Consider the following 26,296-nt stretch of genomic DNA (forward strand, 5'->3'; position numbering starts at 1 on the left):
CCCCCCCTCTCTGGGTAGCACTAAATACTTATATGCCCGCCGTACTTTTTTAAAAGACCAAATGAAACTAATCGCTAAGCTCTCCATATGCTTAAACCATTCTTTATTAAATTCCAGTGGAATAGTGCGGAAAAAATATAGGACCCTAGTGAAAAAATCATTTTAATGAGATTGCATCTACCCATAATTGTTAAATGCAGATTGTTCATATGATGCAACTCTTTCCTAGTTTTAGCTAAGACAGGAGCAAGATTGCTTTCTACTATCAAGTCCAAGTTAGCCGACAATCTGACACCTAGATAGGTCACTTGGTTGGCCCTCCTGTCGTCAATAATGGCCCACTCATTGCCCAATATTTGGCACTTACTCCTATTTAATGCATAGCCTGAAATTTCCCCAAACTCCGCAGCTAATTTCTCTATTTGTTCGATCGCCTTCCCTGGTTCAGGGGTAGTGACGGCTATGTCATCAGCATATGCCAAGATTTTGAACCTGCCCTCCGCCATTACCATAGGCGAGATCAATGTACTTTGCAATAGCTTCTGAATCAAGGGGTCTATATAAAGTGCAAACAATAAAGGGGAACAGGAGCAGCCCTGCCTAGTTCCTCTTGTAATGTAGAAGGGTTCTGAAATTGCCCCAGCTAATTGAATTCGAGCAAGGGGCTTCTGATATAGACCTTGTATAGCCTTAATAAAACCAGCCCCTATATTAGCTTTACTGAGCACTGTCCATAAGTATTTCCAATTGACCCGATCAAAAGCCTTTTCGGCATCTAGTAATATTAATGCCATAGGGGCCTCCATAGCCTGAGATGCATCTAACATGGTGATAACCTGCCTAACATGATCAGCGGTCCCCCGCCCGGGGATAAACCCATGTTGCCAAGGGGAAACAAGCCCACCAATAACTCGACTAAGCCTAACCGCAAGGATTTTGGCATACCATTTAGCATCCGCGTTTATCAATGAGATAGGTCGATAGGAGCCTGGCAAAAGTGGGTTCTTCTCTTTTTTTAAAAATATGACAATGTTAGCCTCCAGCCATGAGCCCGGTGCCCGCTCTCCAGCCTGTACTGACGTAAAGAGTGCCATGATATCATCCTTCAATTCCTCAAAAAACGTTTTAAAGAATTCTATTGGGATCATATCAGGGCCAGTAACTTTCCCATTAGATATAGCAGTTAGAGCCGAGACAATCTCCTCCAACTCAATAGGGGCAGTCAAGTGACAGCCCTCTTCTTGCGGTAGCTTTGGGCTTGACATGTCACTCAGATACTGAGCGATCCTTTCGTCTCTCTCATCCGAGAAGAGGTTTTCCTGCTGGTACAATGCGGAATAATATTCTTTAAACACCTGTAGTACTAACGTATCTCCATACACAATCTGCCCCAGCCTATCTTTAATTGCCAAAATGGCACTCCGAGCCGTCTTTTGTCTAGTCTTATATGCAAGCACCTTGCCCACCCTCTCACTCAACTCATAACATTCCTGCGTACGAATCTGGGCTTTAATGATGTCTTGATCTAAATACAACTGAATGATCTTGGCCTTCACAACCGTAATCTTATCCAAAGTATCTTGTATTGGAGCATTATTCCTAGCAAACCCCACTATCTGACTCTCCAGAGAAGCCAATTCGGTCTGGGCCGCAGATATAACTAGGTGCCGATGTTTCTCCCGCCTAAGGGCGTAACTCAGAGTTTCCCCACGGATAGCAGCCTTTAAAGCATCCCATAACACCTCCGGTGGAACCGTACCCCTGTTAAAGCCCAAAAACTCAGTTAACCATATTTTCATCCGTGACACATAAGCTGAGCCAAGCAGCAAGCCCCGGTCAAAAGACCAGGGTCTCAAATGTCGCTCCTATCGCAAGTCCGAGAGTTGTACTACCAAGGGATTATGGTCAGATATGACCCTAGGAAATTTTTCCACCAGAATTCCTTCGCATAACGATGGAGACAAAAAAAAATAATCTAACCGGACGGACTTCCAGTGGGGGTATGAAAAGAAGGTGTAACCAGGATCCATAGGCATACAATGCTGCCAAGCATCCACAAGACTATGAGTCTGCACCAACATTTGTAAAGCGCGAAACACCTTCGGCTTTCGTCCAACATATGGACCCTGATTCTGTAAGGAGATATTAGTCTCAGTATGTATATTAAAATCCCCACATACAATAAGCGGTAAGGCCCAGAGCGCAAGTTCAGTATTCAACATATTAATACCAGCTGGATCATCAGCATTAGAGCCATAAATAGAACATACAGTAAAATTTGATTGCCCCATAACACACTCTATTATCACCCATCGGCCCATATTATCCACCTTTTTCTTGACCACCTTAAGAAGAAGATCTCGCCGTGTAAGTACTGCAACCCCTCTAGTATTCGTTTGTTGGGTGGTGTACGCGACTAATTGGAAACCAGGAAAATCTAACAAATACTTTTTAGCCGGGGTAACATGTGTCTCTTGCAAACAAATTATATCTGCCCTTAATATTCTAAGCTCATGAGTGACAAGACGTCTTTTCTTAGAATCATTTAGCCCACATATATTTAAGGTAGCTATCCGTAAGATATTACTTTCCCCCATTGAAAACTGTAGCAAATATACCCACACTTACACCTTGTTTCATCATACACCTAATAATCTCCTGTGCCTTCAAATACATATTTCTGTGCATCTCCCGTGCAAAGCCTACCCAACCCCAGCCCACCCCACCAATCACCACCCCACCCACAAAAGAGACCCCTACCTCCCACCCACCCCCCACCCAACCAAATGAGGCTTCCAGACTGTAGTCTGTAAGATGGACTAGCGGCCCTCCCCCCTTGATGGCTCCTGCAGGGACTCCTAAATTAAACAAATTTACTAACCAAAGAAGAAGAGTTGTTTCCCCTAAGAGACTAGGCCCCCACCAACCAACCATTTCGATAAGAGCACCTCTCCTCCTTTTCTACTCACCCCAGGCTACCCGCCTCTCTCACCCACCCCTTTCATTTTTCCTTCTCTTTTCCTTTTTTTTTCTTTCCCTTTCCCCTTTTTCCCCTTCTCAAAAAAAAAATAATAATACTTGAAGCCCCTCTCTTTTTTTTTTTTTTTTAGCCATATGTCAATAGTTAAGTCAAAGACTGCAAGTACTCCTTAGCTTTAATCTCGGATGCAAACACTTGTATCATCCCATTATATATAGTTTTAAGTCGAGCCGTGGACAGTAAATAGGCTTCCGCTCCCTTCTCCTGGAAGGGGCTAATCAGTTGTCTCAAACGCCATCGTCTCTCTACCGTAGCATGGCAAAAGTCGGGGCGGGAGAAGAATGTGCAGCCTTCACCGCTGATCCTAGCATCCGGGCGGGCTTTCTCAAAGACTATTTGGCGCAGCAAATAATTGCCAAAAAAGACTATAAAAGCTCTAGGCTGTTGCTGGGCTGTTCCACTTGCTCCTGTTAATTGTTGACTTCTCAGACGTAGTGGAAACCGATGGGCTCTCTGTATCTCTTTCTCCCAGTCCCATCCAGTCTGCTCGGGGAGTGCTGCTTTAAGCAATCTAATTATAAAGGCTCTTGAATCCTGCCCTTCTACGCCTTCTTGTATCCCAATTAAGCGCAAGTTGTTACGACGTTGCCGGTTTTCAAAGTCCTCTACTTTCCACTGAATATCCGAGAGCTGACTCTCATGCATAGCGGCTTGTTTTGACACCACCCCGAGATCTGACTCCAGTGCGTCCGCCCGGCATTCAATAGCAGCGATCCGCTCCCCAATTTCAGAGCATGTCTTCGCAACCTTACTGACTGCCACTGGTAACTGCTTCGTGGCCACCCTAGCTTTCTTGCTGTCCCTCTGCGTTTGCTTATGCTGTGACGTGATGGTCTGGTAAATAAGGTGCAGAGAAGGGGAAGGAGGCACAGTCTCTACATTCAGAACATTAACCTCTGTCTGAGCTGGAGCCACTGAAAGATCACCCATACTATGCAGCAGTTGTTGTGTTTCTGTGTAGTCCCAGGACATAGCTCTCGACCTAGACACCTTCTTCTTTTTTTTTCCCTCTTCTGACTGGACTCACCAGCTTTGTCTCGTCTTAATACCTCGGTCTGTTTTGCTTGGCGTTTGACTACGGTGCCCCTCAATGCAGAAATAGGGGTTAAAGGCGCTGTAGAACTATCGCCAGTCTCTGAGTCTATGGAGGGGCAGGTGCTGTCCTCATCTGAATCTTGAGATTGATCTGACAGGGAAAAAAAGTTCTCTCCAGGTTCCCCCTGAACTAATAAGTCCCCTCTGCCCTGCCGGTGGTCACGAGTCGCCTCCGGAGTACAAGCCGGAGTTGCCGGGTCGGTGGTTGGCAATAAGCATGCTACTGCTGCTGCTTGTTCGCAGTACCCTGCCCCTGTCACCACTTCTTGCGCCAGCCCTACATTGCTTTGAGACCCAGGGGCATATAATGGCCGGTCAATTTCCCCCTCAGATACTGCTGCAAGCGCATTACCCCCACACAAAAAACAGAGACCTGTGGGGATCCCCCAGCAATGCAACTTACAGTTTGATGTACATCCAAAGAGCGGCTACCAACGCTGGTTTTCACCTGCGGCGACCCTCCATTATCTGAAGAAGCTTGACATCTTAGACCAGTGCTGTCGCCATCCCCAGCCGATTCTGTTGCACCAGTGTCAGAGTCCCTTACAGTAGTACTGCCCCCCATAGGGGTTGAGTTATGGAGGGCTTTAAACATCCGGGGTATAGTCACCACTTCCTCCTTTTCTCCAATCTGCTTTGCGCCATTCTTTGCCTTGTGCGTCTGCCCCAAAGCCGCAAAGTTCCCAAAAGCTGGCTGCCTGCCCTCAGGCACATTATCACCGCCGCCGGTGTTTCCAAAGCCGCTGTTCTTGGTGATCCCCCCCCGGACGAGGGGCTGGGGATCCAGAGGCCGTCGTTCCTGCGGCCCTGGTTTCGACCGGCTACCACGCGCAGCTTTCGGGGCCATCCGCCACTGCCTGCCACGAGGGGGTAAAAAAATAGCGAATGTCGAGATGAGGAAGCCACGGCCGTTATGGCCGAAATCACCCAGGGAACTCCTAATAAATCCGCCGATTCCGCCGGATCCGCGTGTAATGCTGCTTGGCAGGTAACTGCCGCAGATGTAAGCGTCTGGAGCCGCCCGCATAATCCTCCCCGCGGGGGAAACAACAAAAAACGCCACACAGGAGCCAGGGGGGAAGGAGAGCTTACTGGCCGCTAGCTACTCGCGGCCGCCATCTTCTACTACTGGTATATTTAAACAAAATGCTGACTCTTGAGGTTTGAGCAATGACCTTTTCAAGCGAATCCGTTTGATGGGACAGGCACATGGTTATCATTAAACAGATTGTTCAGGGCTGGCGAAATTCCAGTTTTAACTCTAGCATCTGAGATGCCTTGGTGCCACCCCATTTGTGATGCACTGCAGTGTCACCTTATAGAGGTAGCCTCAGATGCTTTTGGCTTAAGTCTTACTATGCTTAAAGCTACCTATCAATCGGGCTGACATTCAATCTTGTCGCTGGGTGGTTAGGATCAGGAGCCTCACTGGCTCCACCCAGCCGTGTGATTAGATAGGATAAGATGAGGTGAAAAAGAAGCTGAAAATTGAGGCCAGAATAAAGTGAGCAGGCTTGATTCTCAACTTCCTGCTACAGTGCCTTTAAAAGGAGGGGAGCTGTGTGCCTGTACCAGTGGCTGAGGAGCTTAAATAGACCAGAGCAGGCAGCTGAATGAAAGTAGAAATAAAAATAAATCTGAAAATATGTGCATGCAGGTGACAGGGAGAGAGAGTGTGCGTGTGTGACAGAGAGTACAACATAGTAACGAGTAAGAGTGAGAGTGAGTGACAGTGGGCATGACTGAGAATGTGTGTGACTATGAGGGACTGAAAGAGTGTAAGTGAAAATCAGTATGAATGCGAATGAGAGAGAGAGTGTCTGTGTGTTCCATAAATGCGGGAGCACATCACCATAGGAATATATTTAATACACAGAACAAGCACTTATACATTTAATGTGCTGGAAGTTGTTGTTGATAAACTTTATCAAAGAGCATTAGTGTGCAACATCAGTAAGATGTTTGCTCTTAGCACCATTCAGGACAAGCTAGAGCCAAACAGGCCAGATTTACTTACTCCTATTATGGTTTATTTATCAGAAATTAACGAATGAGCTTGTCTGAACTATCCATGCTTATCACACCAAGAACATGCTTTTCTAAACTATTGTAGCCTCACCATAGAGAGATCCCAGCCTGACACATCCTGACCGTTACTGACATCAACACATCCAGGCACTGAGAGTGCATTTACCTGATTATACACTTGCATCTCAACTCAATTATCTCTTCAAGTGGTCTATTGTATACAGACATCAGCATAAAGCCTTGAAGAACAAGCAACTTAACTTCGGTAACACATTATCTGGTAGAGACTCTAGCTGCAGATTCCTTAACTTAGAATTTCCTGGCGTCAGCTTGGAATCCGGGGTGGTGCCTTTATAGGTGACTGTGACATCATAGGCGGCTCCAACGAAGCTGAAGATGCCACACAGATCCGAACTACCCACGCGGATCCAAACAACGCCACCCAAAGGCTCGCGCAGGGTACTAAACAGCAATAAATTCCGGATTTCAAGCTGACGCTAGGAAATTCTAAGGTACGGAATATGCAGCTAGAAGTCTCTATCAGTTGATACGTGTGTCTGCTGTATCAGACATATTTATTGATGTCGCAACCTGACACTGTACAATACAATTTATCAATAAATCCCAGCACAATTTTTTTTATTGGTGGCTGTTTTAGACATGAATTATTAGTAATTAACAAGGCAGCAGGATGCTTGTATGTTTAGTGAGTAACATCAATACACACAGGTCTTTGTCACCAATAATTTAAAATCTATTAGACAAGCTAAATGCAAATTTCCTTTGATGTGAACCTTCTACTCCACTGCTATTGCTGTAATACTGGACACGTATCTGTGTTGAGCTTCTGAGTCTGCAGCTGGCCCAGGCAGACTGGAGACAATTCTTCGCATAAGGGGTAACCATGGGAAAATACTGGCACACTAGAGGTATTTCTTTGCATGTGGGACAACTGTAGAAAACTGCTGGAACTGGGATACTGGGCATAATTCTTGACATTACGTAGCACCACAATGGCATATGAGGTGTCAGGGACTGGCAGGCAACCATGACAAAAGACTGAACTTGGGAAGCCGTAATTCTTTTACATACGGCTCGCCCATGGTGTATGGATGCGGCAATGGCAAAATTCTAGCACTGACATAATGCACGTAATTTTTGTCTTAAGGGAGCCACCATGACAAATGCTGGCTATGGCACAATGGAGGCAATTACTGACATAGAGAGATATGAGGGGTGGTTCCTACTGCTTGATCTAATAAAAATAGGATCAACCCTATAACAGGCTGGCCCTCTATGTAGTGTACAAACTAGGCAAACTGTGTACAGTGTCCAGACAACCACATGTTGGTTTCCAGAGGCAAAAACTAGATAACTAATGGTCTAATATTTGAGGCAGCTTGGTCAAGCAATTAGGCTAATCTTGAAGAAGTGCAAAGCATTTGTTGTACTCACAGTATCTCAATTGACTCACACACTCAAAGGAATAACTCGAGGCCAATGTATAAACATACTTCAGATTGTTATATAATTTTTAAGACCAAGATTATCAAAATTGGTTAAGTACTTTTTAAGATATACATTTTTGAAGTTTTATTAAATGCAGTCTTTCTGTGCGAAATTACGCACACTAGGAACCAATGGAAGGCCATCTGTAAAAATGCATATAATATCGTACGTTCGCTTTACCAAGTTCAGCTTTAGCAGGTTGGTGACAGTCGTCGGTGGTCACGCTGTGCAAGCAGGAGAAGTTCGGGCAGCTCCCGGTTCCAATGGGAGCAACGGTGGAAGGACTCTTGGAGCTGGTGCGGGGCCACTGTGAGGGACCACTTGGAAAAGGTATGCAGGAGCAGGTTTAAAGGTGGTGCCTTGGGGTCCCCTTGTGGTGTCGAGGTCGCAAGGGGTGAGGGACCCTTGGGGCACAGCTGGTTCCTCGCTGCAGGGTGGAGGGTGGCCGGGTCTTGGATGCAGCAGGCACGGTTTGGCACCTTTTCTTGATGTAGCAGGTCCACGGTTCTCTGACTTTGGATCTTCTTTGGTGCTGGTCTTCTTTGTCCTTTCAAATCTAAAATCTTGGTTTAGGGGTGCCTACTAAATACTGAATTTAGTTGGTGTTTTAAGGGGGAACCTGGTAGTGCCCAATTGGCCACTTACCCTTGGCTGGCTACACACAATAAATGTTGACCACTTCCTGTGGGAAGGGTCACTTCCCTAAGCCTCCTTGACTATTTTCCTCTATCCCAAGATGGAGGAAACTGAAAAAGAGGGTCCACCTCGCAAGCAACACTTTAGGGGTGGTGCATGCCAGGTGAGGCCACTCTCCTAGCCTTTTATGAGGTTTCCCGTCTTTGCTCCCACCAAAAGTGGGGGTCCGCAAATGGGGATGCCAGCTGCTGCTAGCAGCAGGCTTGGGGAAGGGGGTGATAGCTCCTCCACGCAGGAAGGGCATTGTCTTACAAACTGGAGAGGCAGGGCTCTTCCCCCAAGGTTTTTAATATTGGTTGTCTGGAGGTGGCAGCTGGATAAGACCAGTCAGCAACCATGCCTGGTTAGCTAGCTTTTGCAGGGGGCACCTCTAAGGTGGCCCCTGGGTACATTTAGGGATAAATCCAAGACTGGCCCTGGTTTGGATTTATCATTCCTAGCTGTTTGATACCAGACAGCCCAGAGTTCAGAGTGGCCATCATGTAGCTGGGAAACTCGTGTTGACCAGTGTCCAGCACATGTATAAAAATGTCTGCTCTGTTCACTCACTATGTCCTAGGTTTGGAAAGGATACAGTGGGGGCATATTGCTCATGCAGCTATCCCCTCTCATATACTATGGAGCACCCTCCCTTAGGGCTATAAGGCCTGCCAGAGGGGTGTCGTACCCATAGTAAATGTAGCGTATGGTGGGACAGGCACACAGACAGTGTGCCATGTTGAGTTTGAGTTTTAGGTTTGCACCAGAACACTCGGCCTGCAATGGCAGTGCTGGGTGCATCTGGATGCATGGCCCTAGGGGGTGGCACAATCAGTGCTGCTGCCCACAGGGGCTTACCCTAGTACCCAACACCCTGGGTACATAGGTGCACACTTATTGGGGACTTAGAGTGGTAGTTAGGGGTGTATCCAATTGTGCCAAGCATCACAACAGTTTCAGGGAAAGAGCTCTGGCCCAGGGAACCTGGTTAGCAGGGGCCCTGGGCACTACAATTTCTAGGACACATTAACATCATGCAAAACGTGGGGGGATAACCATGTCAAAAAGAGACCCTCTCTCACAAAGTCCTGGGAAGCATCAGGCATTATTGGCTTGGCACACCATTAACACACTTAAATATTTAGTAAGCGACATTTTCAGAGCCTGCAGCTGTTGAGCACGTTTATGTGAAATTTGTGCTTTAAAATGCACTATTTAATCCCACTTTTTTCAACCTTTCTCTCGGGGAAAACCACCCAAACTGTTCAAGAAGAAATCTGACTTAATTCCTTGCTGGACCTAGGGGCAAAGTTCAACAGCCACCACTGCCACAACCATAACTACCAGAACCCATGTGTAGGCACTTACTTAGGCATATTTCTTTTCACATTTATGTTTCTTGTAGCCATCCCTGTAAGAACGAATTTACAGCCACTATTCTACAACCTGGAAATCTCATCAAAAAAACATATTGCGGTTTAGCAAAAATGGCACATCTTAGAGAGTACGCTAGTGTTGTTTTTGAACTTTCAGAAAGATTACTAGTTACACACAACACAAGAACAATGTCACCAAAGAACCTTCCTGCGTTTACCTAGTTTGGAAAAAAAATCTGTAGGAGTCATAGTGGCGGTGCTATTTGCAGCTGCAATTCTTTGAGTGATGTTAGCAATTGGTAAAGCAGTAGCTATATTTGTCATCTGGTTTGCAGTAGCAGAAGTGCTGGAACCATAAAGATTTAGTGCTGAGAAGGAGCAGCAGACAGACTGAAACTGCAGCAATAATGGTAGGATTCTGAGAAACAATTACTGTATTTAAACAGGTACTGCTTTTGAAATCAAGTGGGTGTGTGTATATATAAAGCATACTTCTGACTTGTGCCAGTCAGGTAGGCGTGACAAGAAATCAAGTCTCCAGAGGCAACTCTTCTCTGGCTGCCAGATACCCCATTCAATGGCTACAGCTGGTCCAGCACTGTTTCTCTAAGTGATGCCATAACCCTCCGCTCCACTCCATATCCTCTGCACACACAGCTCCTGTGGTTGCCAGTTCAGAATATAATGCCATTTGTTGGATAAAATTTAGCACCATTTGAATAAATTTAAAAATCAGCGATTTTGGCAACTCGGGAAACTGACGTGTTCAGCTATTTATTTTGAATCTTTGAAGCACCACAATTGATTTGTGAACGGTTACATAACCCTTGCATGGTGAGATCGTGTGCAAGAAAAAGGGAGCATGAATAGCATTGGACATTTACCTCCTAATGCGTTAAATAAGAGCAACCCATGTATAATGAAGATATTTAATATTGCAGGTCCTACTAATGCCATGCTGCACCTGTAAGTAAAACTGTTACGCTAGAACAAAAGGGAGCAAAATAAATAAGAGGCATCACATTCAAATAGAAGAGAATGTAAAATCACAAACAGTTTTGCCTCCCATAGTGACTACTAATATGTTTCACAAAGCACACCCATTTCATTGTCTTGATGACAACTTCGTACGGCACATCTCTCCACCACATTGACGCTTCTGGGCAAGACAACAAACTGTCTAAAGAATAAAGATGGAACTCATAAGTAAGGTAAACATACCAGAATTGCATTCCAGTTGATCGAAAGGTAACCGGGATCGACTCAGCAACTCTCTTGTTAGATGATCACACAGACCCTGGGCTTCACTTAAATTGTTGTAATATAAATGACAATATAACATAGCCAGGAAATACCGCATCTGAAGGAAACATGTTCTCTTCCCTTCTACACACAAAAAAATAATAATGTTTAAACTCACAGTTGTATTATTAAAGACTCAACTTGTGAAAATGGCTGTCTATGGTAATTCTCTAGACGGATGCATACCTGGAGCGGTGTTTTCTTGCAGAGCCCTCTTCCAGATCTGTACAGATTCTTTGTATGAGCCTAGGAGAAAGTGCTCCTCACCTTGGAAAAAATGGAAAGCAGAATATTTGTTTAGATACACACACAATTAGATGGTAAAATGTACAACGGCGGCGCAATAACAAGCGTTGGCAAAGTCAATTGGTCTATTTTTTAAGAAAAGTCGCAACTTCATCTAAGGTTGAGTGTGCATATCTGTCGATGCATGGAATAGTGAATGTGACACTGAATCAACATTTGGGTGGCTGAAGAATGACAGACTGCACAGATAACAGATGCACAAGGGCATACACGGATGAATGAATGGGGAATTGCATGAATAAACCGATGAACTGCTCAGTGTTTAGATTAATGTCAAGATGAATAGGCGAGTGCATGAATGGATGACATTCACCAGTGTTACAGCCGGTTGCCCCCAAAGAACAACAGAAATAACGTATACAGATACCAAGAATTACAAATAATATGCAACCACAAGTAAAGTGTAGGACACTAAGAATGTGTATAATATGTCAACAATTACTACCATTACTCGAGTGGAAAACACACGTTTCAATGTTTAGTTTATTCAACAGAAGGGCTGACACAGAAGTGTGCCCTCAAGGATGTGTACAGGAGATGTTGCACTACACATATTCATAAGATCATAACTTCGAAAAGAAAACAAAACTTTAATAAAAAACCTGTAAAGGCATTCAGTAAAACCGTCACTATTGTGGCCGAATTTTGGCCATATTCCAGTGTGTGCCACAGTCACAATTCCAGTGAGCACCGTTATTAAAAGAGTAACAGTATGCACCAGAATATATACAGGAAGTATTATTTTCCGACAAGGGCTATTACAGGCCGCTAGGCAACACCATGTATGTGTGTACTTATAAGCATGCTAGAAAATACTGGCGTCCTGTTCTGGATAACGTGCAGGGTCCATTTAAGTGCCTCTCCCGCATGCTCTTGTCGGTTGCTTTCAAGACTGTTTGCGCCCCCACACACGGACAACCCCGCCAACAGCAAATTGGCTTTGACCAGTGAGCAAATTCCTAGACTTGGGATCTTCTTAATGGACAAAGTGCACTTCAAAGAATGGGGAGGCTGGAAGTGTTAGCAAGGAACGTGCAGTTAGAAAACATCTTCACCAGAAAGAGCGTTAGTGAAAGTAAGGACCTTGTTCTTCTGATAGAGCTGTCTAAACACAGGTTCCTCATCTTCTGAATAGGTTCCAGAGCAGTACTCATTAGGAGGTGGGTCTGGAATTGGCTTAAGCCAAAAGGTCCTGTAGGACCGAGCGGGTGAAATGCCTCACTCAGTGAGCCTGGCTGTTCAGACACTAGTGCTTTCTGAATATAAAGAGTGGAGCCGTCTGAGAGGCATACCAGGAACTCTGCCTACCAATGCAGAAGTAGCATCTTTGGCCGTGGTGAAATGAGCATTCCAGAAGCTGCTGTTTGGACGATGCTTAGCAGATATTGATGTAGAGTACAAACCAGCGGGAGATGGTCCTTTTATGCACAGCATTGCATCTTTCACCCCCAGTGAACCCCACAAAGGGCTGATCATCTACCAGGTGCTTGCTGTTACAATTGAAGTAAAAGCACAATGCTCTTTTGAGGGCCAATTGATGGAGTCTCTTCTCCTCCTCCTTGTTAGGGGTGTGAGGCAGAACATAGAACGCTGGAAGGGTGATGGTCGGACTGATGTGAAAAAGCATCACAACTTTCAGCAAGAATGGTGCTTGCGTCCACGGAACTAGTTTTGTCTGGGAAGAAGGTACTGTACAGAAGATTGATGTAGAGAGCCTACAGTTCACGCACTCATCACGCAAATGTAATAGCAATGAGGAACACTGTCTTGAGGGTAAAAAGCTGCAAAAGGCAGCAGTGAAGTATCTCAAAGGAGTACACATCAAATATGAGAGGACCAAGTTAAGGTCCCATGGTGGAATGACAAAAAGAAAGGAATGAAACAAGTGCTGTAGTCTTTTTATTAAAAAAAAAATCACAACCAGTAAAAAGACTGAATGAGCCCAAAGGTACTCTTTAACTGGGCCCAAAGCAACACCCTGCTGGAATAGAGGCAAAACAAATACCAGAATATATATCAGATAACTTGGCCTGGATGGGGTCTTTCTGGTGGGCTGCACCAAACCACAAATTTGTCACAATGACAGGCATATACAGTTTTTGTTGAGGACTCCTGGCTGCCAAGATAGCATCCACCACCTCTGGATGAAGGTCAGAAGTGTTCAGCTATCACCACTTAGTCTTCAAGCATTAAGGTGGAGGTACTTTATTATAGTAACACAAATACTAAAATACTGAATAGGCAATACTACTATAGGGGCTAAATAAACACACTATTATGTACACGTTAGAAGTCAGTGATTAGCATAGAAAGCAATAGTAAATAGTTAAACCAATGGTAAATAGTGAAGGCCCTAGGGGGAGACGAAACCATATACTAAGTAAGTGGAATGTAAGAGGCAGTCCCCCACCCAAGGAAGCAGAATCAGTAGGAGAGAGGTGGAGGAACTAGGAACCCTAAAAGGTAAGTACCAGAGTCCCCCCCCAGCGACCCAGAGAGAAGAGTTAAGTCCCTGTTTTTTCCCAAACCCACAGGAAAAGTTTTGGAAAAGGACTGTGCAAGACCCAGAGAAGACTGGGAGAAACCAAAGGTGGATCCGGGCAGAAGAGGACCTGCAAAAGAAGGGGACCAAGTCCAGTTTAAGTTGGACAGTCCGGCTGTAGCAGGAGCCACTACCTACCCTTCTGTGGATGCAGGACCAGGTCGACGGTGGACAAAGATCAGCAGTGCAGCACAGGAACAAAAGAGGAGTTCCTGAAATGATGTCCCACGTCAGCGGTCATGATGCAGTCGGTCAGTGGTGCTGGAAAACCACCAATAAGCCTTGGCAAATGCAAGAGTTGGAGAAGAGGGTTTTGAAAGGCTGAAGAGGACCAGCAAGGCCCAGGCGACTCGATCCAAGGAGGGGAGTCCAAGGAGACCCTCAGTGGCTGGGAGAGTCACAAGAAGAGGAGGCAGCCCCCACAGGTGACCCACGGGCAGCAGGCACAGTGAGGCCAGCTCAGCACACCTGTAGAGTAGTCCTGCCTGCTGAAGCAGCAGGCAGGAGACTGTGCTTTGCAGGAAGGAGTGCTGGGGGCCGGGGCTACACAGAGCCTGAAAATCCCTCAAAAGGAGCAAACAAGCCTTGGTAGATGCAGTGCACTGGGGTACTGTCCTGCAAGGAGAAGCAAAGGCTTAACATCTACCAAGTTGGAAAGTTGGTAGAGGGGACCACTCTAGACCACCACCTGTGATGCAGGATTCATGCAGTTCTGGAGGAGAGAGGATCCACGCAGCTGGGTCATCGTTGCAGTTGGTGCCTGCAGATGCAGGGGAGTGACTATTTCACTCCAAGGGAGATTCCTTCTCACTTCTTGTGCAGGCTGAAGTCTTGTCGCCCTCAGAGGATGCACAGCCAGGAAAATGTTGCAGTTGGTGGAAGGAGCTGGAGAAACAATGTTGCAGCCAGAGAGGAGTCATCCCTGGAGTTGCAGATTGTCAGTTGCTGGAGGCTCCAGCTGCAGTTCCGGTGGCCAGAAGATGATGTAAACGATGCAGAGGAGTACTGGTGGAATCTTGAACATCAAATCTGAGGACCCACCCAATAGGGAGACCCTAAATAACCCAAGAAGGGGGATTGGTCACCTAGCAGGGTGACCACCTATCAGGAGGGAGCTGTGACATCACCTGTTTGACCTGGCCACTCAGATGCTGTGAGGAGGGCTCTTTTGCATGCCACCCCCAGGAATCCTGCACCCAGATGCACCCAGCACTGCCACTGCAGGCTGAGTTTACTGGGGTAAATCTAAAAAGACAAACTCGACATGGCACTCCCTCTGTGTGCCCTGTCCACGCCACACTGCATATATTATGGATAAGACACCCCTCTGGCAGGCCTTCCTGCGGAAAGGCAGGGTGCACCATACTGTATGTGAGGGCATAGCTACATGAGCAATATGCTCCCACTGTGTCCTTGCTAAACCTAGGACATAGTGAGTGAACAGAGCAGCCATTTTAAATGTACTGGACAATGGTCAAACACGAGTTTCCCAGTTACATGATGGCTACTCTGCACCCTGGGTTGTTTGGTATCAAACAACTCAGAATGATAAATCCAAACTGATGCCACTATTGGATTTATCCCAGGGATCACCTTAGAGGTAAGCTAATCCTAACTGGCAGAGCTGCTGACTGGTTTCATCCAGCCTGCCACTCTAGACAGCCAATCTACAAACCTGGGGGAGAGCCATGGCTCTCTGGTTTGTAAGACAATGCCCTTCCTGGGTGGAGGAGCTAACACCCCCTCCCTCAGGAATGTGCAACACCCTGGCGGGGAGCTTCAAAATGGCTACAACCCCTGAAACTCGAGCCACCAGGCCTGCTGCTAGCATCAGAGGGCTTCCCCCTTGCAAACCCTTACTTTGGGTGGGAAACCAGAAAAGGGGTAGGAGGAGTGGCCTCACTGAGCATACACCACCCATCAGGTCTGGCATGCGAAGTGGACCCTCCGATTCAGTTTTCTCCATTTTGGAATGGAGGAAAACAGCCAATGAGGTTTAGGGAAGTGACCCTTCCCACAGGAAGTAGCCACCCAAGGGTAAGTGTCCCACTGGACACTACCAGGTTCCCCCTAAGACGGCCACTAAATTAAGTATTTAGTGTGCTCCCTTAGATCAAGATTTTAGATTTTGAAAAGGATCACAGAAGAAAAGAAGACCAGCACCAAAGAACCCGCCAGGACGAGAACAGAGGACCTGATGCACCAGAGAAGGCTGCAAGACCCCTGCTTGTACCACCAGAGTCCCGACAATCGTGACGACGGTGGAGCTGATCACTGGACCGACTCCAAGAAACCCAGGGGACCTCCAGACTTCAAGGATCACCCCCAGATCTCCCTCCTGAGTGGAGGCACCACTCAAGAAAAGCATGAATCCTGCAAAGGACCAACAAACCAGTGAGGGTCACTTCACTGAATCACCGATATCTCCGCGACCGGACGTCTCAGCCGGACCCGACGACACACCGACGACCACCCAGAAGTGCGCCACCACTGTGCCAAGTTTGGTGGCACTGCGCCCTCTAGTGGCAGAGATACAGCATTACCCTGGCTACTGGTCAGCTGACGTCGGACTAGTTGAAAGCCAGCTCTCCCACAGCTGAAAAAGGATCAGGAGGAAGCCCAAGTCGAGGGACTTCAGGAACACCCCGGACCTCCAATCGGAGTGCCCCCGTTGTCCTGTAAGCCGCCTTCAAAGAGATTCACCTCCAGCTCCAGTGGACTGCATTGGGCACAGCATCCAGAACCTCAAAATCGTCCTGCACCTGGCCGCCCTGGGCCTTGCATCGCGGGATCTGCTCTGTGCCCCGGCGCCCGAACCCCTTGCAACCTCATCAGCCCAAGAGGACCCCCAGGCACAAACTTCAAATCTTCAAACCAGCTCCTTTTCCAAGTGGCCTATCCAGGTGGCCCTGTGCTTGTGCCAAGAACTTCTCCAATGCTGTTCCCACCAGAACCTGGAGCTGCCCGAGGTTCTTCAGCTGGCACGAGGTGCCCACAGACTACTGCGACCACACTGCAAAAGAAGAGACTGGTAACACAACTGTGTGTTTTTTTATGCATTTTTAAAAGTGACTGCCTATTGATTCCTATGGTGCTAAATTACGCACAGAAAGACTAACTTTGCTAACCCCCTGGGTGCCTTGGACGAAGTGATCTCGTCCTAGCACAAGGTTCCTGTGTGCCTGGGACGAGATCACCTCGTCATGCACCGGCCCACGGGGGGAGTGCTAGTGCTCCCCCTGTCGCCCCCCACCCACACCACCCAGTCGGGGATGGAAGGGGAATCCCTTACCCTTCCACCCCGACCCCCCCCCCCCTCGGCAATCTGATGACGTCAGCACGCTCACAGCGCGCCAACGTTATAAATTGTTGCCAAGGACGCACTGGAAGCCATTTGCTTCCAGCGCGTCGAGGGAAAGGACCACAACGAGTGGGGCTATTTTTTTTTTCAGATTTCGGCCCCCCCTGGGGGCAGATGGGCCGATCTTTCCCCAGGGGTGGTCGAAAGCCACTAGACACCAGGGATTTTATTTTCACTATGATTTTTTGGGGAGCGACCCCTTGGGCAAGCGTCGCTCCCCTTGGGGGCATAAATAATCCTTTTTCACCCCCCCCCCCTAGATCAGACGTTTTTTTCGGCCAATCTGCCCCCCCGGGGGGGGGGTCAATAACCACTAGAAACCAGGGATTTTATCTTCTATATGATTTTTTGGGGAGCGACCCCTTGAGCAAGTGTTGCTCCCCTTGGGGGCCATAAACAATCCTATTTCGGTCCCCCCAGGGGCAGATCGGCCGTTTTTTATGCCGATCTGCCACCGGGGGTGGGTCGAAAACCACTAGACCACCAGGGATTATGTTTACCTTGTGTTTTTGGGCAGCGACCAGTTAGGCAAGGGTCGCTGCCCCAAAGGCAATAATTTTTTATATGTTTCAGCCCCCCCGGGGGGTCGAAACCCACTAGGCGCCAGGGATTGTGTGGTGTGTGTTTTGTGTGTTTGGGGGCACCCCTTTGGCAATGGTCGCCCCCCCCTATTGGCCTATTTTTTTAGGCCCATCTGCCCCCAGGAAGGGCAGAACCCACCAATACACAAGGGATTTTTTTTTTGTTCCCCTTTTTTGTTTTGTGCTGGGGGTGCCCCCTTTGGCACGGGTCGCCTCCTAAAGGGGGTACAGAGCTGTTGGCCATTTCTGCTCCCCTTGGGGGCAGTTTCGCCTATTTTATTAGGCCCATCTGCCCCCAAGGGGGGGCAGAATCCACTTAGGCACCAGGGATCTTGTGCGTGTGTGTGTGTTGTGTGGATGGGGGGGGCGCACCTTTTGCAAGCGTCACTCCCCAAAGGGGGGCACATTACTGATGACCATTTCTGCTCCAGTTGGGGGCAGATCGGGCTATTTTTTTAGGCCTAACTGCCCCCAAGAGGGCAGAAGCCACCGAAACATGGGTTTTTTTTTTTTGCTCCCCTTAGTTTTTTTTTGTGCTGGGGGCACCCCCATTCGCCCCCTTTGGCGAGGGTCGCCCCCCCCCCCTCAAACAGGGTACAGAGCTGTTGGCCATTTCTGCCTCCTTGGGGGCAGATCAGCCTTTTTTTTAGGCCCATCTATCTGCCCCCAATGGGGGCAGAAGCCGCTTAGGCACCAGGGAAAATTTCTAAGTTCTTGGTGGCGAGGTGTTTGTCAACTGGCGAAGTATTTGTATTTGTGATTATAACAGTTTATTTCTTCTTTTTGTTCTACTTCAAAGCTTTTGCTTCCTTTGCTGTGGATCCTTGCGGTTTTGGCAGTAGTTGTCCTGCGGTTTGGATAGTTGCATGTTTTAGGTAAGTGAAAGCAATTTACTCCAAAGGAATGCATGAATTACATGTTTGTAGGTGGTGTACTAAATGTAGTACTGTGTGTGAAATTGTCCTTCGAATTGGGCACAGTGATATTTATGTTGTCATATGTCTAATTTGCTCTTTTCTTTTTAGTGGGATATCATTGGTGATTGCTGTGCAGAGTAGTTGCTGGTGAGTAGCTTTTTAAGGCAAATGAGTGGTATAGTTTTTTAGTACATAACTCTTTGTGATAAAGCTACACTTTGTTTATTACTTATTTTTGTGCTGGTGGTTGTTGGCAATCCATTTGTTGTTAGTGAGGATCATGGCTAGCCGCAGAGTGACCGCTCAGCAGGTTGTTGGCATGCTTTTTGAGTCGTCTTCAGACCATGATTACGAGACTGACTCTGCATCTGAGGCAGAGGAGGAATGAAAATGTCACTTACCCAGTGTACATCTGTTCGTGGCATTAGTCGCTGCAGATTCACATGTTTGGCACAGTCCGCTGCCTGGTGTTGGGCTCGGAGTATTACAAGTTGTTTTTCTTCGAAGAAGTCTTTTTGGTCACGGGACCGAAGGACTCCTCCCTCCTTGGCTCCATTGCGCATGGGCGTCGACTCCATCTTAGATTGTTTTCCCCGCAGAGGGTGAGGATGGAGTTGTTTGGTATAAATAGTGCCCATGCAATGGAGTGAATATGTATGTACGTTAAGAGTTTCTAATAATTATTTACAAATGTTCAGATGTTTAAGATTTATGATCTACTTCTAAACGGCTACAGGCTTCCCGGGGAGGTGGGAGGGTACATGTGAATCTGCAGCGACTAATGCCACGAACAGATGTACACTGGGTAAGTGACATTTTCAGTTCGATGGCATATGTTGCTGCAGATACACATGTTTGGCATAGACTATAAAGCAGTTACCTCCCCTAAAAGCGGTGGTTTAGCCTGTAGGAGTTGAAGTAGTTTGGAATAATGTTCTTAGTACAGCTTGGCCCACTGTAGCTTGTTGTGCATTTAGTACGTCTACACAGTAGTGTTTAGTAAACGTATGAGGCGTAGACCAGGTTGCAGCCTTACATATTTCGCTCATAGGAATGTTTCCTAGAAAGGCCATTGTAGCACCTTTCTTTCTGGTTGAGTGTGCCTTTGGTGTAATAGGCAATTCTCTTTTGGCTTTAAGATAGCATGTTTGAATGCATCTGACTATCCATCTAGCAATGCCTTGTTTAGAGATTGGATTTCCTATGTGTGGTTTTTGAAAAGCTATGAACAGTTGTTTTGTTTTCCTGATTAGCTTTGTTCTGTCAATGTAATACATTAGTGCTCTTTTGATGTCTAATGTATGTAGTGCCCTTTCAGCCACAGAATTTGGTTGTGGGAAGAACACTGGCAATTCTACTGTTTGATTTAAATGGAATGGTGAGATTACTTTTGGCAGAAATTTTGGATTTGTTCTTAGAACTATTTTATTGTTGTGTATTTGAATAAATGGTTCTTGTATGGTAAATGCCTGTATTTCACTTACTCTTCTGAGGGATGTGATTGCAATGAGAAATGCGACCTTCCAGGTTAGATATTGCATTTCACAGGAATGCATGGGTTCGAAAGGTGGACCCATGAGTCTTGTTAAGACGATGTTAAGATTCCATGAAGGAACTGGTGGTGTTCTTGGTGGTATAATTCTTTTTAGCCCTTCCATGAATGCTTTAATAACTGGTATTCTAAATAGAGACGATGAATGAGTAGTTTGTAGGTAAGCAGATATTGCTGCGAGGTGTATTTTTATAGATGAAAAAGCGAGATTTGCTTTTTGCAAATGTAGTAAGTATCCTACTATGTCTTTAGTAGAGGCATGTAATGGTTGTATTTGATTGGCATGGCAGTAGTAAACAAATCTTTTCCACTTAGATGCATAGCAGTGTCTAGTGGAAGGTTTTCTAGCTTGTTTTATGACCTCCATGCATTCTTGTGTGAGGTCTAAGTGTCCGAATTCTAGGATTTCAGGAGCCAAATTGCCAGATTCAATGATGCTGGGTTTGGATGCCTGATCTGTTGTTTGTGTTGTGTTAACAGATCTGGCCTGTTGGGTAGTTTGACATGCGGTACTAGTGAAAGGTCTAGTAGAGTTGTATACCAAGGTTGTCTTGCCCATGTGGGTGCTATCAGTATGAGTTTGAGTTGGTTTTGACTCAACTTGTTTACTAGATATGGAGGGAGAGGGGGAAAAGCGTACGCAAATATCCCTGACCAACTCATCCATAGAGCATTGCCTTGTGATTCGCGGTGTGGGTACCTGGATGCGAAGTTTTGGCATTTTGAGTTTTCTTTTGTTGCGAACAAATCTATCTGGGGTGTTCCCCAAATTTGAAAGTACTTGTTCAGAACTTGGGGGTGAATTTCCCATTCGTGGACTTGTTGGTGGTCTCGCGAAAGGTTGTCTGCTAGTTGGTTTTGTATTCCTGGAATAAATTGTGCTATTAGGCGAATGTTGTTGTGAATCGCCCACTGCCAAATTTTTTGTGTTAGGAGGCACAATTGTGTTGAGTGTGTTCCTCCTTGTTTGTTTAAATAATACATTGTTGTCATGTTGTCTGTTTTGACAAGAATGTATTTGTGTGTTATTATGGGTTGGAAGGCTTTTAACGCTAGAAATACTGCTAACAGTTCTAGGTAATTGATATGAAATTTTGTTTCGTGTATATCCCATTGTCCTTGAATGGTGTGGTGATTGAGGTGTGCTCCCCACCCTGTTATGGAAGCATCTGTTGTTATAACGTATTGAGGCACTGGGTCCTGAAATGTCCGCCCTTTGTTTAAATTTTTGCTGTTCCACCATAGAAGCGAGAGGTATGTTTGGCGGTCTACCAACACCAGATTTTGAAGTTGACCCTGTGCTTGTGACCATTGTGATGCTAGACACTGTTGTAAGGGTCGCATGTGTAGTCTTGCGTTTGGGACAATGGCTATGCATGATGACATCATGCCTAGAAGTTTTAGCACAAATTTTGCTTGTATCTTTTGGTTTGGAAACATAGCACTTATTACCTTGTGGAATGCCTGCACTCTTTGTGGACTTGGAGTGGCAATTCCTTTTGATGTGTTGATGGTTGCTCCTAGATATTGTTGTGTTTGACACGGTTCTAGGTGTGATTTTGTATAGTTGATGGAAAACCCCAGTTTGTGAAGGGTTTGTATGACAAATGTGGTGTCGTTTGCGCATTTTTTTACTGTGTTGGTCTTGATTAGCCAATCGTCTAGGTAAGGGAACACATGTATCTGTTGTCTCCTGATGTGTGCTGCTACTACTGCTAGACATTTTGTGAACACTCTTGGTGCAGTTGTTATTCCGAATGGCAACACTTTGAATTGGTAATGTATTCCTTTGAATACGAACCGTAGGTACTTTCTGTGAGAAGGGTGTATTGGTATATGAAAGTACGCATCCTTTAGGTCTAATGTGGTCATGTAATCTTGCTGTTTGAGCAGTGGAATGATGTCTTGTAGTGTGACCATGTGAAAATGGTCCGATATGATGTAGGTATTTAGTGTCCTGAGATCTAATATTGGTCTTAATGTTTTGTCTTTTTTTGGAATTAGAAAGTACAGGGAGTAAACTCCTGTGTTTTTTTGTTGTACTGGTACTAACTCTATTGCATCCTTTTGCAGTAGTGCTTGAACTTCTAGTCCTAAAAGTTCTAAATGTTGTGGTGACATTTTGCGTGTTTTGGGGGGGATGTTTGGTGGGAAGTTGTGGAATTCTATGCAATAGCCATGTTGGATTATTGCTAATACCCAATTGTCTGTTGTAATCTGTTGCCAAGATTGGTAGAATTGGCTTAGTCTTCCCCCCACTGGTGTTGAGTGAAGGGGTTGCGTGACTTGAAAGTCACTGTTTAGGTGGAGGTGTTTTTGGAGTCTGGAATCTTCCCCTACTCCTTGGGAATTGACCCCCCCGATATCCCCTGAAACCTCCTCTTTGGAAGGAACCCTGATATGGTGTGGTTCTTGTTTGTTGGCTGGTGGTGTCTGTGGGTTGGCCACGAAACCCCCCTCTAAATGGATTTTTTCTGAAAGAGCCTCTGCTCTGCGGGGAGTAGAGTGCGCCCATGGCCTTGGCCGTGTCTGTGTCCTTTTTAAGTTTTTCAATGGCTGTATCCACTTCAGAGCCAAAAAGTTGTTTCTCGTTGAAGGGCATATTAAGGACAGCCTGCTGGATTTCAGGTTTGAAGCCTGAAGTGCGTAGCCAAGCGTGTCTCCTTATGGTGACAGCAGTGTTGACTGTTCTTGCTGCAGTATCGGCTGCGTCTAGTGAAGAGCGGATTTGATTGTTTGAGATCGTTTGTCCCTCTTCCACTATTTGCTGCGCCCTTTTTTGGTATTCCTGGGGAAGATGGTCTACGAGAAGTTGCATCTCGTCCCAGTGTGCGCGGTCATATCTGGCCAGCAGCGCTTGTGAATTTGCGATGCGCCACTGGTTGGCTGCCTGTGATGCTACTCTTTTCCCTGCCGCATCAAATTTTCGGCTTTCTTTGTCCGGAGGTGGGGCGTCGCCAGATGTATGTGAATTCGCTCTCTTGCGAGCTGCCCCTACTACCACGGAGTCAGGTGGTAACTGCGAAGTAATAAACACTGGGTCTGTGGGTGGTGGTTTGTATTTCTTATCCACCCTTGGGGTGATGGCTCTTGATTTTACGGGCTCTTCAAAAATTTGTTTTGCGTGCCGTAACATCCCTGGTAGCATTGGGAGACATTGATATTGGCTGTGTGTAGCCGAGAGGGTGTTAAATAAAAAATCATCCTCTATAGGATCGGAATGCAGTTGGACATTGTGGAATTCTGCTGCCCTAGCCACCAGTTGCGAGTATGAGGTACTGTCCTCTGGCGGTGACGGCTTTGTGGGGTATGACTCGGGATCATTGTCCGGCACTGGGGTGTCATACAGGTCCCAAGCGTCTTGATCCTGATCGTCATGACTTATGGTAGTTTGCGCTGGTGAGTGCATTTGTGGCGGTGTTTGTGCCGGCGATGCCTGTGGTGGAGAGGGCGGAGGCGTGACTTTTTTAACCACTTTGGCTTGTGGTTGTGCGTCATCCTTTGGAAGTCCAATCCTTCTTTTCCTCATGATTGGGGGAAGGGTTGATATCTTCCCTGTGTCGTGCTGGATGTACAGTCTCTTTTGTGTGTAGTCCGATTCTACACTTTGGAGCTCTTGTCCAAATTTGTGCATTTGGCCACTCATTCCTTGTTCCTCTGAGTAGGATGAAGGTGTGGTATTTTTCGGCGCCGAGAGAGAATCTTTTTTCGGTTTCGGCACCGACAGAATTTTTGTTCCTTTCGGCATGGATTCTCGGTGCCGATGTTTTTCGGTGCCGGTATCTTGTTTTTGTCTCTCGGAGCCGCTTTCTCGGCTCCGAGGTTGCTCCATGGCGGTCCCTCGACCGGAGTCGGGTGTCTTCGCTATGGGCGTGCCCTTTTTCGGCGCCTTCGACGGGTCGCCTGTTTTATGGGTCGAGCCATGGCCTGTTGGCAGTGGCGTCCCCTGGGCTTTCGGTTTGTCGATGGATTTACTTTTCGACGTCTTACTCACAGTTTGTTGCTGTTGTTCGACGTCGGAGTCTCCGGATTCTGATTCCGGAACCGAGAATGTTTCCTCTTCCTCGTCGAAACGTTGTTTTGTCGACGTGGACGCCATTTGTTGACGCCTGGCTCTTCGGTCCCGGAGTGTTTTTCTGGACCGGAAGGCTCGACAGGCTTCACAGGTATCCTCCTTGTGCTCGGGGGACAAGCACAAGTTACAGACCAAGTGCTGATCTGTATAAGGATACTTACTGTGACATTTTGGGCAGAAACGAAACGGGGTCCGTTCCATCGGCTTCGATGTCGCACGCGGTCGGGCCGACCAGGCCCCGATGGGGGATCGAAACTACCCCAAAGTCTTCCGATGATCGGTGTCGATGTACCTAACTATCCCGATACCGAACGGAACAATACCGACGCTTTCTTCCGAGATTCTGACTAACTTTCCGAACCGAAACACGGAGCGAAAAGGAATACGTCCGAACCCGACAGCGGAAAAAAACTATCTAAGATGGAGTCGACGCCCATGCGCAATGGAGCCAAGGAGGGAGGAGTCCTTCGGTCCCGTGACCAAAAAGACTTCTTCGAAGAAAAACAACTTGTAATACTCCGAGCCCAACACCAGGCAGCGGACTGTGCCAAACATGTGTATCTGCAGCAACATATGCCATCGAACGTGAGAGATTCTGGCAGTGAGTTTTCTGTCCGAGAGGATTCTTCTTATGAGGAAGCCACACTTAGTGCAGATGAAGGGCCTGTTTTAGAGGAGGACATTGATGTGCCAAGAGTGCAGCAGCCTGGGGCTGAAGGGTTTCCCATTAGAAAACCTGACACCTGGATTGCCCCAAACATGAAACAGCCACAGTTACCTGCATTTAATGGTCTCCCAGGGTGCAGAGTCAATACGGAAAACTTTTTGCCTGTCAATTTCTTTCACTTGTTTATGGACAATGTATTTTTGGAAGAGAGTGTGGAGCAGAATAATGTGTATGCAGAGCAATATTTGAGGGACAACGCTGCCAGACTTAGGCCTCAGTCTAGAGCTACTCACTGGGTTCCCACATATCTTGAAGAGATGAAAAAGTTTTTAGGTTTGACTTTTTTGATGGGGTTGATAAGGAAGCCATCGCTGGCTTCTTATTGGTCTACTGGTCCCTTGATGACAACGGCTATATTTCCTGCAACTATGACTCGTAATCGCTATTTGTTTCTTCTTCGTACGCTGCATTTTGTAGGGCATGCTTTAGCCTTGCCACGAGATCACCCTGATTGTGACCATCTTTTCAAGATTAGGCCTGTCCTTGATCATTTTGTAGATCAGTTTTCAGAGGTCTATGTTCCAGGCAAAGATACAAGTGTGGACAAGTCTTTGGTCCTTTTCAAGGGGCGTTTAGTTTTTAAGCAGTACATTCCTAGTAAGAGAGCACGGTATGGGATTAAATTGTATATGCTGTCAGAAAGCAGTACAGGATACGTGTATAATTTCCGGGTCTACACTGGTAGGGATTCCAGTATTGACCCTCCTAGTTGTCCGGCCACTTTTGGAGTTAGCGAAAGAAATGTGTGGGAACTTGGTAGACTGTTTAACAAAGGTCACCATTTGTACGTAGATAATTTCTACACTGGAGTGCAGTTGTTCAAGGAGTTGTTTAGAGTGGACACTGTTGCTTGTGGCACAATCCGTTCTAACCGGAAAGGCTATCCAAGGGAGCTTGTCTGTAAAAAACTTGAGGGGATAGTGCAGTGCCTTGCGGAATAATGAGTTGCTAGCTCTGAAATTTCCAAACAGGAGGGATGTGTACATGCTATCTACCATCCATGATGAGAGTACTTCCCCTGTGACTGTTTGGGGCCAGGTTGCCGAAGCGCGCAAAACTGCGTGTATTTTGGACTACAATAGGAACATGGGTGGTGTTGATACAGTAGATCAGAGGTTGCAACCTTACACTGCTCTACGTAAGTCTTACGTGTGGTATAAAAAGTTAGCCCTACATTTATTTCATCTGGCAACTTTTAATGCCTTTATTG

General features: G+C 46.5%; 1 protein-coding gene across 6 annotated transcripts in view; it reads right to left on the minus strand.

Annotated features, from left to right (window-relative positions):
• Window positions 1–26,296, minus strand: part of CPLANE1 (ciliogenesis and planar polarity effector complex subunit 1) — a 1,992,329-nt gene that overhangs the window by 1,447,356 nt on the left and 518,677 nt on the right. For 5 of the 6 annotated variants that reach the window (XM_069221235.1, XM_069221236.1, XM_069221237.1 and 2 more), the window contains 2 exons: window positions 11,212–11,292; window positions 10,945–11,109 (listed from right to left, as the gene is read on the minus strand). In XM_069221235.1, coding sequence (XP_069077336.1) covers window positions 10,945–11,109; window positions 11,212–11,292 — 246 coding nt within the window. The remainder of the gene's footprint in view (window positions 1–10,944; window positions 11,110–11,211; window positions 11,293–26,296) is intronic. The other variant, XM_069221234.1, reaches the window with a different exon arrangement.

This window comes from Pleurodeles waltl, chromosome 1_1 (genome assembly GCF_031143425.1).
Source record: "Pleurodeles waltl isolate 20211129_DDA chromosome 1_1, aPleWal1.hap1.20221129, whole genome shotgun sequence".
NCBI classification, from domain to species: Eukaryota; Metazoa; Chordata; class Amphibia; order Caudata; family Salamandridae; genus Pleurodeles; species Pleurodeles waltl.